Below are 13,084 nucleotides of genomic sequence, written 5' to 3'. Positions count from 1 at the left end.
CCAAAACAAATGGCTCCAGTAAAAGTGTTGACGTAAATTCATTCAGACTTTGAAGGAAATAAAATGGAAAGTTTGGAGCAGAAACTTCAATGTGAACTTATAAAAATAAGAGAACAGAGAGAGGTCAAAATTAAATATTTTATACAAGTGATGATGATGTGCAGAACAAAATAAAACAAAGAATTGTGGATGCTGGGAATCTAAAAGTACAACAGAATTGGTGCAGAAACTCTGCAGGTCAGGAGCATCTGTGGAGAGAGAAAACTGAGTTAAAATTTCAAGTTCAGTGAAGCAGTGACACAATTCAGAAGAAGGGTCACTGGACTTGAAATGATAACTCTGGTTTCTCAGAGTTTGCTCAGAAATCAATGGCAGTAAAAGGTAGCATGGAACAACTTGAAGAAGCAGTCACTTGAGTGGGCAAGCGAGGTGTACTGGGCTGGATTTGATAGCGTACTACGGTTCCGAAGGCAGCGGGAAACTGTCCATGTTTCTATTGGCAACCATGCAGCCATTTAATGCTGGGAACAGTGATAATTGATCTGTCTCTTTCTCAGGAGGAATTTCTGCCTTAGAGGGATACTTAACAATTGGATCGCCAAAATCGCTTCAATTTGCCAGTACCAACAGGACCACAAGCCACTGCTGGCACAATGGGCAGTACTACAAAGCCAAGCAGCTCATGAAAAGCCAGAGTTGGGCATCCTTGACAAGGCGAGTTGATAGAACATATAACCTTTGGTTAGGGAAATCCCTCTGATGGGTTAAGGGGATTCACAACAGATTAGATTCCCTGCAGTATGGAAACAGGCCCTTCGGCCCAACAAGCCCACACCAACCCTCCAAACAGTAACCCACTCAGACCCATTCCCCTACCCTGTATTTACCCCTGACTAACGCACCCAACACTATGGGCAATTTAGCATTGCCAATTCACCTGGCCTGCATATCTTTGGATTGTGGGAGGAAACCGGAGCACTCGGAGACAACCCACGCAGACATGGGGAGAATGTGCAAACTCCACACAGACATGCACCCAAGGTGGGAATCGAACCCAGGTGTCAGGCACAGTGAGGCAGCAGTGTTAACCACTGAGCCACCGTGCCATCCAGCACTTACCTCATATCTAAAGCTGACCGCCTTTCTCTATGTGCAAAATATCATCAATGGGATGAGGACCTTAAATGGTTTTGCAGATGAACCATCCCCTGATCCTCAATGAGCTCCCATCTTGACATTATCTCTCCACCCTTCAGGCTCTCTGCCTGTATTCCTGATGAAGGGCTTTTGCCCGAAACGTCGATTTTACTGCTCCTCGGATGCTGCCTGAACTGCTGTGCTCTTCCAGCACCACTCATCCAGAATCCCATCTTGACATTACTCAGTGGTGGTTTGGGTCCCTTGGTGATTCAGGACCTCATTGGGTACATTCCCAGCAGCTATCACCAGCTTCCTGATGATGCTTCTGAGCAATTAACAGTTCAGCTGCCTCTGCTTAAACACATGCACTAGCACGTGTTTAATTTTTAAAAACATCATTATTTGATAAGAATTGAATTAGAAGAACAATCCTTTTTCTTTCCTTCACTCCTGCAAACTTGCACATTATCTTCCCTTTATGTTTGGATTTCTCCAAACATTTCCAATGGTTTCACTCTGGTCTCTTAACATCTCTAATGTGAAAACCTGAACTTTGACTACTAACCCCACTTCATGATTGGGACTGTAATGTTGTTTAATTTGACTTAATCAAACAGCCTTACTCATATTGCTCTGTTGGTAGATTTTGTTATACAGGCAAGCTTTCTGTTTTTGTTGACTTTCACTTTCTTTTTGAACATCAACTTGGGCACAGGATTCAATCTGTGGTTTTTTTCATGCTGCCCTCTTGTCAGATTTCCTTTTTGAAGCAAATGATGTATGGAGAAAAAATAAAGTTGCCGTAGTATTACCAGACCATCGGGTTGCTCTCTCATTAGAAAGAGCCAATGGGCGGTGGTTGAACCTGAGGGTTATCATGACTCAGGCAAGGGGAGCAATTGAGAAGGATGGTCATTTATAGTAATCTCAGCCAGTATGGCAATTGAACATATGCTGAAAGGGCAGTGTTCATGGTCTGAACACAATGTTGAACCCTAAAGGCTGGAAAGTGCACAAGTGGGAAAAGGAGAGATTCTGTTCCTCCAGCTTACATTGGGCACCACCAAAACACTGTAGCAGGCCGAGGACAGAAATCTTAACGTGGGAACAAGATGATGCATTGAAATGGCAAGCAGCTGTAAGATTAGGATCATTGTTTCATAGAGCAGAGGTGTTCCACAAAAAAGTAACCCAGTATGTGTCTTCTTACTAGCATAGAGGAGAATGCACTCTGAGCAGAGAACACGGAAGACTGGATTGTTTATTTTGTTTATTCATTTTTCCATGTGATCTGGGTATTGCTGGATAGGGCAGCATTTATTGCCCAATCTGAACTGTCTAGAAAGCAGTTAAGAGTCAACCATATTGCTGAGAATCTGCAGTCACCTGCAGACCAGGCATAGTATGCCCAACAGATTCCCTTCTCTAAAGGAAATTACTGAACTAGACAGGTTTTTATGACAATCAACATTAGACTGGCATTTTTTAAAAATTCTAGATTATTTTGTTGAATTTCATTGCCATGGTGGGTTTTGAACCCAAATCCCCAGTATTAGTTTGGGACACTGAATGTTACTACTAAACCTTCCCTTTGAATAATAGAATTTACTGGTCGCTTTTGAAATCATGACATAATTTAGAGGTTAAGTCTGGAATTGTAACAATGGAGCTAACTCTTTAATTCTCCAGCTGTTGCTTTTATTTGGAAACTCACAAAAAAAACTAAAAATGAAGCATTTTTTCAGAGGCTTTCACTTTATGCCATTTCTGAATTGCCCACTACCTGTAATGTTGTAATGATAGTGAAAGCAGTTTTTGTTGAGAGTGCAGGGCTCCACCTCAGAGACTTTGGGGCAGGTTTTCCCATCTGCTGGTAAACGTAGAGGATACCGGGTTCGAACACGAACGTTCAAGATGTTACACTTCTAGAGATAGACATTCAAATGCACAAATATGAATAGCAATGTTTGCAGAAAACTAAATTTAAAGTCAAAATACAGAAGGTGCTGGAATTTTTTTGCATTTTGTATTAGCAAAATACAATGCTACCTTGCAAAAATATGCTTGCATTTGAGTCTTAATCCCATATTTTCAACAATGAAATAGCATTTGTTAAATTTTAATTTGTACTACAGTGACTAATATGATCAAAACCCTCACATCAGGAAGTGGTTTTTAGTCACTCCTTTTCTAACGGGTTGTCGGAGCACCACACCCAGTTGTACTAGTAATGCTCTAAGGAAATGGTTTGAACCACATGCTCTGTCTTCTGTTCTTCTGACACAAAGTGGAGCTGCTGTCTGATACTTGGTCTTACAGGTTGAGCAAAACCTGGGCCTTGCTGTCATTTTTAAAGCATCTACATACGCGTTATTGAGCAGGTTCAGAACAAAATGTTGTGCAAAAATCTGCCACTCTACCTCAGAGATAGAGGAACATATTTGCCAAACGTTTTGGGTAAGTTATGCAGAAAATAGAATGAGCTTAAAGATGTTGCTTTAGATAAATAGCATTTAGTTTTAATTTCTATTAATTTTGCATTTTTCAAACATTTTAATGCAAAATAATGAAACTCTATGTTAAATCAGTGTTAACTCAAGTGAACATACATATAAATATATGAATCATGGAATTATAGCGTCATACTGCATGGAAACTGACCCTTTGGTCCAACTCATCAATGTCGACTAGATTTCCCAAACTAAACTAATCCCATTTGCCTGCGTTTGGCCCATATCCCTCCAAACCTTTCCTATTCATCTACCTGTTTAAGCATCTTTTAAATGTTGTAACTGTACCCACATCTATCACTTCCTCTGGCAGTTCATTCCATCTATGCACCACCACCTAGGTGAAAAAGTTGTCCTCTCACCTTAAACCAAACCCTCCAATTTCCCGACCCAAGGGAAAAGACCTTTGCTATTTATCTTATGCCCCTTATGATTTAATAATGTTCTATAAGGTCACCTTTCAACTCCCTATAACTTGAGCCCTCCAGTCCCAGCAGCAATTTTGTAAACCTTTTCTGCACCTTTTCCAGTTTTAATAATATCCTTCCAAAAGCAGGGCGACTAGAACTATATGCATTACTCCAAAAGTGGCCTCATCAATGTCTTATACAGGCACAACATAACATCCCAGGTACAATACTCAATTCTCTGACAATGAAGGCAAGTGTACCAAATGGCTTCTTCACCATCCTGTCTACCTGTGATGCCACTTTCAGGGAACTATGTACCTGAACCCCTAGATGTCTCTGTTTGACAACACTCCCCAAAGCCCCATCATTAACTGTGTAGGTCCTGCCCTGATTGTCTTACCAAAAAGCAATATGTCATATTTATCTAAATTAAACTCTATCTACCACTCCTCATCCCATTGGCCCAGCTGATCAAGATCTTAATGTATTCTTAGATAGCCTTTTTATACCACCAGTTTTGATGTCATCTGCAAACTTACTAACCATGCCTCCTATATTGTCATCTAAATTGTTTATATAAGTGACAAGCAATAGTGGACCTAGCACCGATCCCTGCTGAACACCATTGGTCACAGGCCTCCAGTCCAAAATACAAACCTCTACCTTCACCTTCTGTCTCCTACTGCCCAACTAGTTATGTTATATCCCATGTGATCTATCCTTACTAACCAGTTTATCATGTGGAACCTTGTCAAATGCCTTGCTGAAGTCCATGTAAACAACATCGATCGCTCTGCCCTCATCAATCTTCTTAACCACATTGTCAAAACATTCAATCAAATTTGCTCGACAGATCTCCCAGGCACAAAGCCATACTGGCTATCCCTAATCAGTTCTTGTCTCTCCAAATGCTTCCAAATCCTGTCTCTTAGAAACCCCCCCAACAACATTCCTACCACATTACGTCAGACTAACTGGTCTATAGTTTTCTGGCATTTCCTTGCAATCTTTCTGAAATAAAGGCTCAACATTAGCCACCGTCCATTCTATTGGCACCTTACCCATGACTGTAGATGATACAAGTATCGCTGTTGAGGCCCTCACAATTTCTTCCTTAGCTTCCCCTGGAATACACTTGATCAGGCCAGGGTTTTATCTACCTTTATGCCTTTTAAGACCTCCAGCATCTCTTCTTCTGTAATGCAGGCTGTTTTCAAGACATCAGTTTTTATATCCCCAAGTACCCTACCTTCCATGTGTTTCTCCAGAGTAAATACTGACATGAAATATCCATTTAATATCCATTCACCCATCTCCTATGGTTCCACACGTAGACAGCCTCATTGATCTTTAAAGGGCTCTTTTGCCCTTAATGCACTTGTTAAATCTTTTTGGATTATCTTTAACCTTATTTGTCAAGGTTATCTTATATCCACTTTTTTGCTCTTCTGATTTCCCTCTTAAGTATTCCCCATATTCACCCAATACTCCTTCAGAGATTCACTTAATCTTAAGTCAGAAGCAGGAGTAGACCATTCAGTCTTTCACCCTCACTCCACCGTTCAATAACATCATTGTTAAACTGATTGTAACATTTCTGCCAATTCCTGATAAACTTTCAGCTTCTTACTGCCCAGGAATCGAGAGGATCTTGTTGGGTGGAGTGATCGAGCTGAGCGAGAGGAGGATTGGGCTTGGGTGGAGAGGGGGGTGATTGGGTCTCTCTCCACCCACCTGTACTCCTGCCAGCACCATGCAATTTCTCACCACCCCCAGCCCCATTTGTCATCTTTCCCCCCACCAGCTTCATCCATTCTCTCCTTCACCTGCAGAATGTCATTCATATGAGCTGTGAGTGATTGAATTAGCATTGTTAATATGCCTGAAACCTGGTTTGCTTCTCCATTATCAAAGATGATACTATTACTTAAATAATCATTATGATGATATGTCCATGAATTCACAACTTGGGATTTCCTTTGCTGGCATCTTTCCCCCTGTAAGTACCCTCTCTCAGCTTCTGTTTGGATATTTCTGCCTATCAGCCTCACGAGCAAAAAATTAATGTGAATCAAAGGTTCTGCACAAATATCTCAACATTGTCAGTAATTTAAACCTTTTGAATTCACTGACCTTCTGTTCTCTTTCGAAGATAGGACATAAAACAGTACAGTACAGGAACTGGCCCTTTGGCCCACGATGAACATGACAACAAATGAAACCCATCCCTTCTGACTGCTCGTGGTCCACATCCCTCCATGACTTGCTTATTTATGTGCTAATCTGTAAGCACCTTAAATACACCTAACATACCTATCTTCACCACTACCCTCAGCAGTATGTTCCAGGCGAAAGTGAGGACTGCAGATGCTGGAGTTCAGAGTCGAAAAGTGTGGTGCTGGAAAAGCACAGCCAGTCAGGCAGCATCCGAAGAGCAGGAGAGTCGAAAGTAGAGTCAGGAAGATGAAGAGCTTATGATCAAAACACCGATTCTCCTGCTTCTTGGATGCTGCCCGACCAACTGTGCTTTTCCAGCACCGCACTTTTTGACAGCATGTTCCAGGCACCTACCACTCTCTGTGTAAAACAAACATACCCCTCACACCTCCTTTGAACTTTTCCCCTTTTACCTTAAATCATTGCCCCCTAGTATTGGACATTTCAACTCTGGGAAAAAGATTCTGACTGATAACTTACCTATGCCTCTCATAATTTTATAAAATTCTATTAGGTCTCTCCTCAGCCTCTGCTGCTTCAGAGAAAACAAATCTAGTTTGTCCATCCTCTCCTCATAACTCATACACTCTAATCCAGGCAGAGTCCTGGTAAACCTCTTTTGCATCCTTTCCAAAGCCTCCGCATCCTTCCTGTAATGTGATAACCAGAATTTAATGCAATACTCTATGTGTGGCCTAAAACTTTTATAAAGCTGCTTTTATAATGTCTTCCTGACTCTTGTACTCAACTCCCTGAGACAAGTATGCCATATGCCTTCTTTACTAGCCTATCTACTTGCTTGGACACTTTCAGGGAGCTATAGATGAGGACCACAAAATCTCTCTGTACATCAATGCTGTTCAGGGTCCTGGCATTAACTGTATACTATTTGATCTCCCCAAGTGCAACACCTCACACTTACCCAAAATAAGCTCCATCTGCCATTTCTCTGCCCATATCTGCAACTGATCTACATTCTCCTGTTTCTTTGACAACCCTCTATACTATCCACAACTACTCATGGGCCTCCAGTTAGAAATATAGCCTTCCACCATTGCATTCTATGGGCAAACCAATTCTGAATCCAAATGGCCAAGTCACTGAGGATCCTATGCATCTTACGCTTTTGGATGAGCCTGCCCTGAGGGACTTTGTCAAAAGCCTTACTAAAATCCATTTAAAGAATATCCACTGCTGTATTCTCATTGATCACCCTCGTCACCTCCTCAAAAAAATCAAGAAAATAAGGCATGATTTGCCCGCACAAAACCATGCTGACTGTCCATATTTTGGCTTTTCCAAATGTGCAAAAACCCTATTCCTAAGATTCTCTCTAATAGCTTCCCAAACAACAATGTGAGACTCACAGGTCTACAATGCCCTAGATTATCTTTATTTCTCTTCTTGAACAGTGGAACAATGTTAGCTACTTGCCAGTCCTCAGGGACCTCTCTGCTGGCTGGAGAGGATACAAAGATTATAGTCAAGGCCCCAGCAATCTCCACCCTTGCCTCTCTTAATAACCCATGATAGATCCCATCGGGCCCTGGGAACTTAATTCACTTTAATGCTCTTCAAGAAACCTAACAACATATTTTTCGTGACTTCAAAATGCCCTAGAATATTCACATTAAACATCTCCCTGAATGTAAATTCTCTGAACCAAATCCCACCTGAACCACTTCCTTAGCCTTATCACCTTCCACGGTCTCTGTATTTACATGAATATAATTTATAATGATCCCATCACAGACCTCTTCCTTACTATCTTTGACCATCCATATCCCTATATCTTTGTCCTATTCCATTTCTAACTCCAGTTTCATCACTGGAATACATTGTTTAAGTCATGCCATATAACATTATCAAATGACCAAAATACCGCATTTAAATTGAAGATTAAGAAAAGCATAAGTGAAACAAATATCGGGAAGAAAAACTTTCAAGAGAATGAGAATGGCCGCACAGAAAATAAACAGGAAAACATTGTTGACAAATAAAGAAATAGAACAACAATGAGAAACATTTAAAATGCCAATCAATAAGCTTCCTGGGAGAAATATATCCCACTAAAATGTAAAAACAAAACAGCTCGTAAAATATATGAAACAAGAACAAAAGTAATACCCCAAAAACGAACGTAACAAAGGAGAGAACAAGAAACAGGAATAAATGAGAAGTAACAAAAGACAAAAAATAACTAAATTAAATTAACAACAGACATAAAAGGAAATAGTAAGCTTTCCAAGCCCCATGAAACCAATAGAAGATTCAGGACAGGAATAGGACCACTAAATTATACATAAGAAAAGCTCACAGATAATGCCAGCAAGAAGGTAAATAATAACTTTACCTTGATATTTACTGGAAGACAAATATGAGAAGAACACAACAACAAAACAAAATAGTTAAAAATCACACAACACCAGGTTATAGTCCAACAGGTTTAATTGGAAGCACACTAGCTTTCGGAGCGACGCTCCTTCAAATCATCGCCAAATCAAAACAAAATAGGAGTGAGATAATTAATTATCTCATCAAACTAGAGAGAGTGCAACCCCTGTCCATTGTATCTGAGCATAATAACTGTTTAAAAAGTCATTATTTCTATGAAATGAGATAGGAAATAGAACGTGAGTATATTTGTTGCCGAAAAGATAATAGATTTCTTATTTAACAATGTAACACAAAACACCTAGAAATTGAAAATATGATTGGAAGGAACAGCAACGACCTAAAAGCAAAGGTGGCCAGCTTTGTTGAATTCTTCAAAGGAGTGACTTAAAGGATAGAAAGGGTAATACAGCAGATTTATTTAGATTGTGACAAATTAGAGGGATATTTACATAAACTTTCAGAATGGGCTTTTAATTGGCAACTTTAAAATAAATACATATGAAGTTGTAGATTTTGCTAGGAAGATTAATGAAGCCGCAAAATTTTTGAAGTGTTAATTTCTAAATGGGATAGATGAACAGAGTGGGGCAGGTGTTTAGATACACAAGTAGCAAGTGTGGCAATAGAGGTTAATAAAGCCTTAAAAAAAGTCATCAGTTTTAACTTTTAGAGGGAGATATTTAAAATGAGTTCAATTGGTATAGAAATTAATTAGGCCGAGGGATGTAGGTTTGCTCGCTGAGCTGGAAGCTTCATTTTCAGACGCTTTGTCACCATACTAGGTAACATCTTCAGTGAGCCTCCGGACGAAGCTTCTATCATATTTTCAGTCATGAGATATGGGGTATGCTTGCTAGTCCAGTATTTATTGCCCATCCCTAGTTACCATTGAGAAGGTTCTGGTGAGCTTCTTTCTTGAATAGGTGCAGTTGGTTTGCACACTCACAATGATGTTACGGCAGGTGTTCCCGAACTTTGACCCAGTGATCCTGAAGGAATGGCAATATAGTGCTACATAAGGATGGTGAGTGTTTTGGAGACACACTTGAAAACTCTCAAATTGATTAGATTAGATTACTTACAGTGTGGAAACAGGCCCTTCGGCCCAACAAGTCCACACCGCCCCGCCGAAGCACAACCCACCCATACCCCTACATTTACCCCTTACCTAACACTATGGGCAATTTAGCATGGCCAATTCACCTGACCTGCACATCTTTGGACTGTGGGAGGAAACCGGAGCCCCCGGAGGAAACCCACGCAGACACGGGGAGAACGTGCAAACTCCACACAGTCAGTCGCCTGAGGCGGGAATTGAACCCGGGTCTCTGGCGCTGTGAGGCAGCAGTGCTAACCACTGTGCCACCGTGCCCCCCACTAAAACTGTGCTGTTGATTTGTATCTAGAGATCCTTAAGTTTACAAAACTGTTTGAGAATGTATACATAAAGAGGCTGTTTCTACAGGCAAGCAAAAGCAAATGTAAGGACATTAATGTGGTCACAAATGGATCTAGGAACAAATTCAGAGAAACGTCTTACTCACAGAATGATTTGAACATGGAACACACCACACGTAGTTAAAGTTGAGGTGAACACCATACATTAATTCAAGGGAAGGCTGGGTAAATTTATGAGTGAGAATGGATTAGACAGATATGCTTTTGAGGTTAGATGAAAAAGGATGGAAGAGAGATGACAAGGAGCACTTTTTGGGCTGAATGGCTGTCCCTGTGTTGTAAATTCTTTATAATACATTTTCCAGCAATGAATTACTGCAATCTCATTGACATCTTGATTTGGCCATTCGGATGAAAATTGTGCCATTGTTGCTTATTGCAGTTGGATACCAAAAGAAAATAACATCTCTTGTAGATTACTAGGGTTAGATCAGTTTTCATTTTACGTGTTACTCTAAATAATCAAAAAAGACAGTTTATCTTAAATGATCTATTATTTATTGAATGAATGGCACATTCTTATGAAAGTTGTTAAACGTACCCCAGCTATTTTTACCCTTGACCTTAGTACACTACGTTATAATAAGAACAGCAAAGTAAAATTTCAAATGATAGTTCTTTGTCAATAGCTAGCCTATTACCCTACTGCAAATCTTCTTGCAAGGATGCCTGCCTTGAAGAAGTTTTCCTCCTCTCTCTACAAGAGTCTCAGGGAGTCCCTCTCCCACTGCAACTCCCAGGTCATTTCCTCTGCCCTGAAGCTCTTCAACCATGTTCTGAAACAAACTTGCTACCACAGCCACATTTGTTTTCTCAGTGGCTGCCTCCGTAACCAACTCATCCCACACGGACTCCAGACCATTTTTAAACCAGCAGAGTTTGGACCCAAACAGGACAAACAGTACAGACTACAGATTCAAAAACACCAGCAACAGTCCTCCTTCAAGATCCTCCGCTCCACGCTTGCAGCAATGATCCAGCACCTAACCTCTCTACAGTCAGCCCTGCCTCAGCTGAGGGCCACATTCTCTCAGAATTGCAAAGGACCCACTCTGTATTACATCCTCAGGAGAATTCATACTATCAACAAACAGTATTTCAACTCCATCTCAAACATCAAAAACTGTAAGTACAACAAACTTTTATCTACCCACCTCCATAACCTGCACTCCTCAAACACTGCAGAAGATTCCCCCAGCCTCTGGAACTACTTTAACTCCATTAGCCATGCGGCTGGTGCAGCTGCCACCCCCACGCTGATTGATGATGTCACTACCGCCCCCATCATGGCCACTCCCACAACCACTTCCACCCCTCACAATTCCTCATGCATCACACGTGACATCACTTCCACCTCACACATCATCGCTGATGTCACACGCTCAGTGACTTCTGCCCCCCCTACTGCCGTGTTTGCCACCACTTCAACCCCCACCAACGCCACTCACCTGCATCACTGTCACCTTCCCCGCCGGATGCTGCCTGAACAGCTGTGCTTTTCCAGCACCACTCTAATCTAGAATCATTCCTTCAACATCCTATACACTTCAAATAGATCGACTCTTCATCTAAACACCAGACACTGCAGGCCTAAATTTTTCAATCTCTCTTCATAAGACAAGCCCCTCATCTCTGGATCAATCTCGTGAACAAAAGGATAACCCACCTCCAACACACTGCATCTACCTGGACACCCCGCACTGGCATATTACCCACCCTCGACCTCTTCATTTCCAACTGCCACCGGGACATTAACCGCTCTTCATTTCCAACTGCCACCGGGACATTAACCGCCCCAATCTGTCTACCCCCTTCCCCAACTCCAACCTCTCACCCTCACAACGCACAGTCCTCCAATCCCTCTGCTCCAATCCCAACTTCACCATCAAGCCAGCAGATAAAGGGGGTGCAGTGGTAGTCTGGCGCACTGACCTCTCCACCGCTGAAGCCAAACGCCAACTTGAGGGCACCTCTTCCTACTGTCCCCTCGACCATGACCCCACCCCCCATCACCAAACCACCATCTCCCAGACCATACAGAACCTCATCACCTCAGGAGATCTCCCACCCACAGCTTCTAACCTCATAGTCCGGGAACCCCGCACTGCCCGGTTCTACCTCCTTCCCAAGATCCACAAGCCTGACCACCCTGGCTGACCCATTGTCTCAGCATGCTCTTGCCCCACTGAACTCATTTCTACCTACCTCAACAGTGTCCTATCCCCCCAATCCAGGAACTCCCCTCATATGTTCGAGACAACACCCACGCCCTCCACCTCCTCCAAGACTTCCGTTTCCCCGGCCCCCAACGCTTCATCTTCACCATGGATATCGAATTCCTCTACACCTCTATCCGCCATGACCAGGGCCTTCAAGCCCTCCATTTTTTCCTCTCCCAACGTCCCCAACAGTACCCTTCCACCAACACTCTCATTCGTTTGGCCGAACTGGTCCTCACCCTTAACAATTTCTCCTTCGAATCCTCCCACTTCCTCCAGACCAAAAGGGTAGCCATGGGCACACGTATGGGCCCCAGCTATGCCTGTCTCTTTGTTGGCTACATAGAACAGTCGATCTTCCGTAATTACACCGGCACCACTCCCCACCTCTTCCTCCGCTACATTGATGACTGCATTGGCGCCATCACATGCTCCCGCGAGGAGGTTGAGCAATTTATCAACTTCACCAACACATTCCACCTTGACCTTAAATTTACCTGGACCATCTCTGACACCTCCCTCCCCTTCCTGGACCTCTCCATCTCCATTAATGATGACCGACTAGACACTGACATGTTTTACAAACCCACCGACTCCCACAGCTACCTGGATTACACCTCTTCCCACCCTACCTCTTGCAAAAATTCCATCCCGTATTCCCAATTCCTCCGTCTCCACCGTATCTGCTCCCAGGAGGACCAGTTCCACCACAGAACACACCAGATGGCCTCTT

At 42.3% G+C, this 13,084-nt stretch overlaps 1 protein-coding gene and 1 long non-coding RNA gene across 2 annotated transcripts in view; one reads left to right on the top strand and one right to left on the bottom strand.

The window, feature by feature from the left end:
* The window catches only part of thsd7ba (thrombospondin, type I, domain containing 7Ba), a 901,507-nt gene that overhangs the window by 165,651 nt on the left and 722,772 nt on the right, over positions 1-13,084 (bottom strand). The window contains exon 20 of the mRNA XM_043694069.1: positions 2,924-3,065. Coding sequence (XP_043550004.1) covers positions 2,924-3,065 — 142 coding nt within the window. The remainder of the gene's footprint in view (positions 1-2,923; positions 3,066-13,084) is intronic.
* LOC122551715 overlaps positions 3,393-13,084 on the top strand; it is a 104,246-nt gene continuing 94,554 nt past the window's right edge. The window contains exon 1 of the long non-coding RNA XR_006312170.1: positions 3,393-3,597. This is a non-coding gene — a long non-coding RNA (uncharacterized LOC122551715). The remainder of the gene's footprint in view (positions 3,598-13,084) is intronic.

Source organism: Chiloscyllium plagiosum, chromosome 7 (assembly GCF_004010195.1).
Source record: "Chiloscyllium plagiosum isolate BGI_BamShark_2017 chromosome 7, ASM401019v2, whole genome shotgun sequence".
Classification (NCBI taxonomy): Eukaryota; Metazoa; Chordata; class Chondrichthyes; order Orectolobiformes; family Hemiscylliidae; genus Chiloscyllium; species Chiloscyllium plagiosum.
This window is presented reverse-complemented; position numbering and strand designations above follow the sequence as displayed.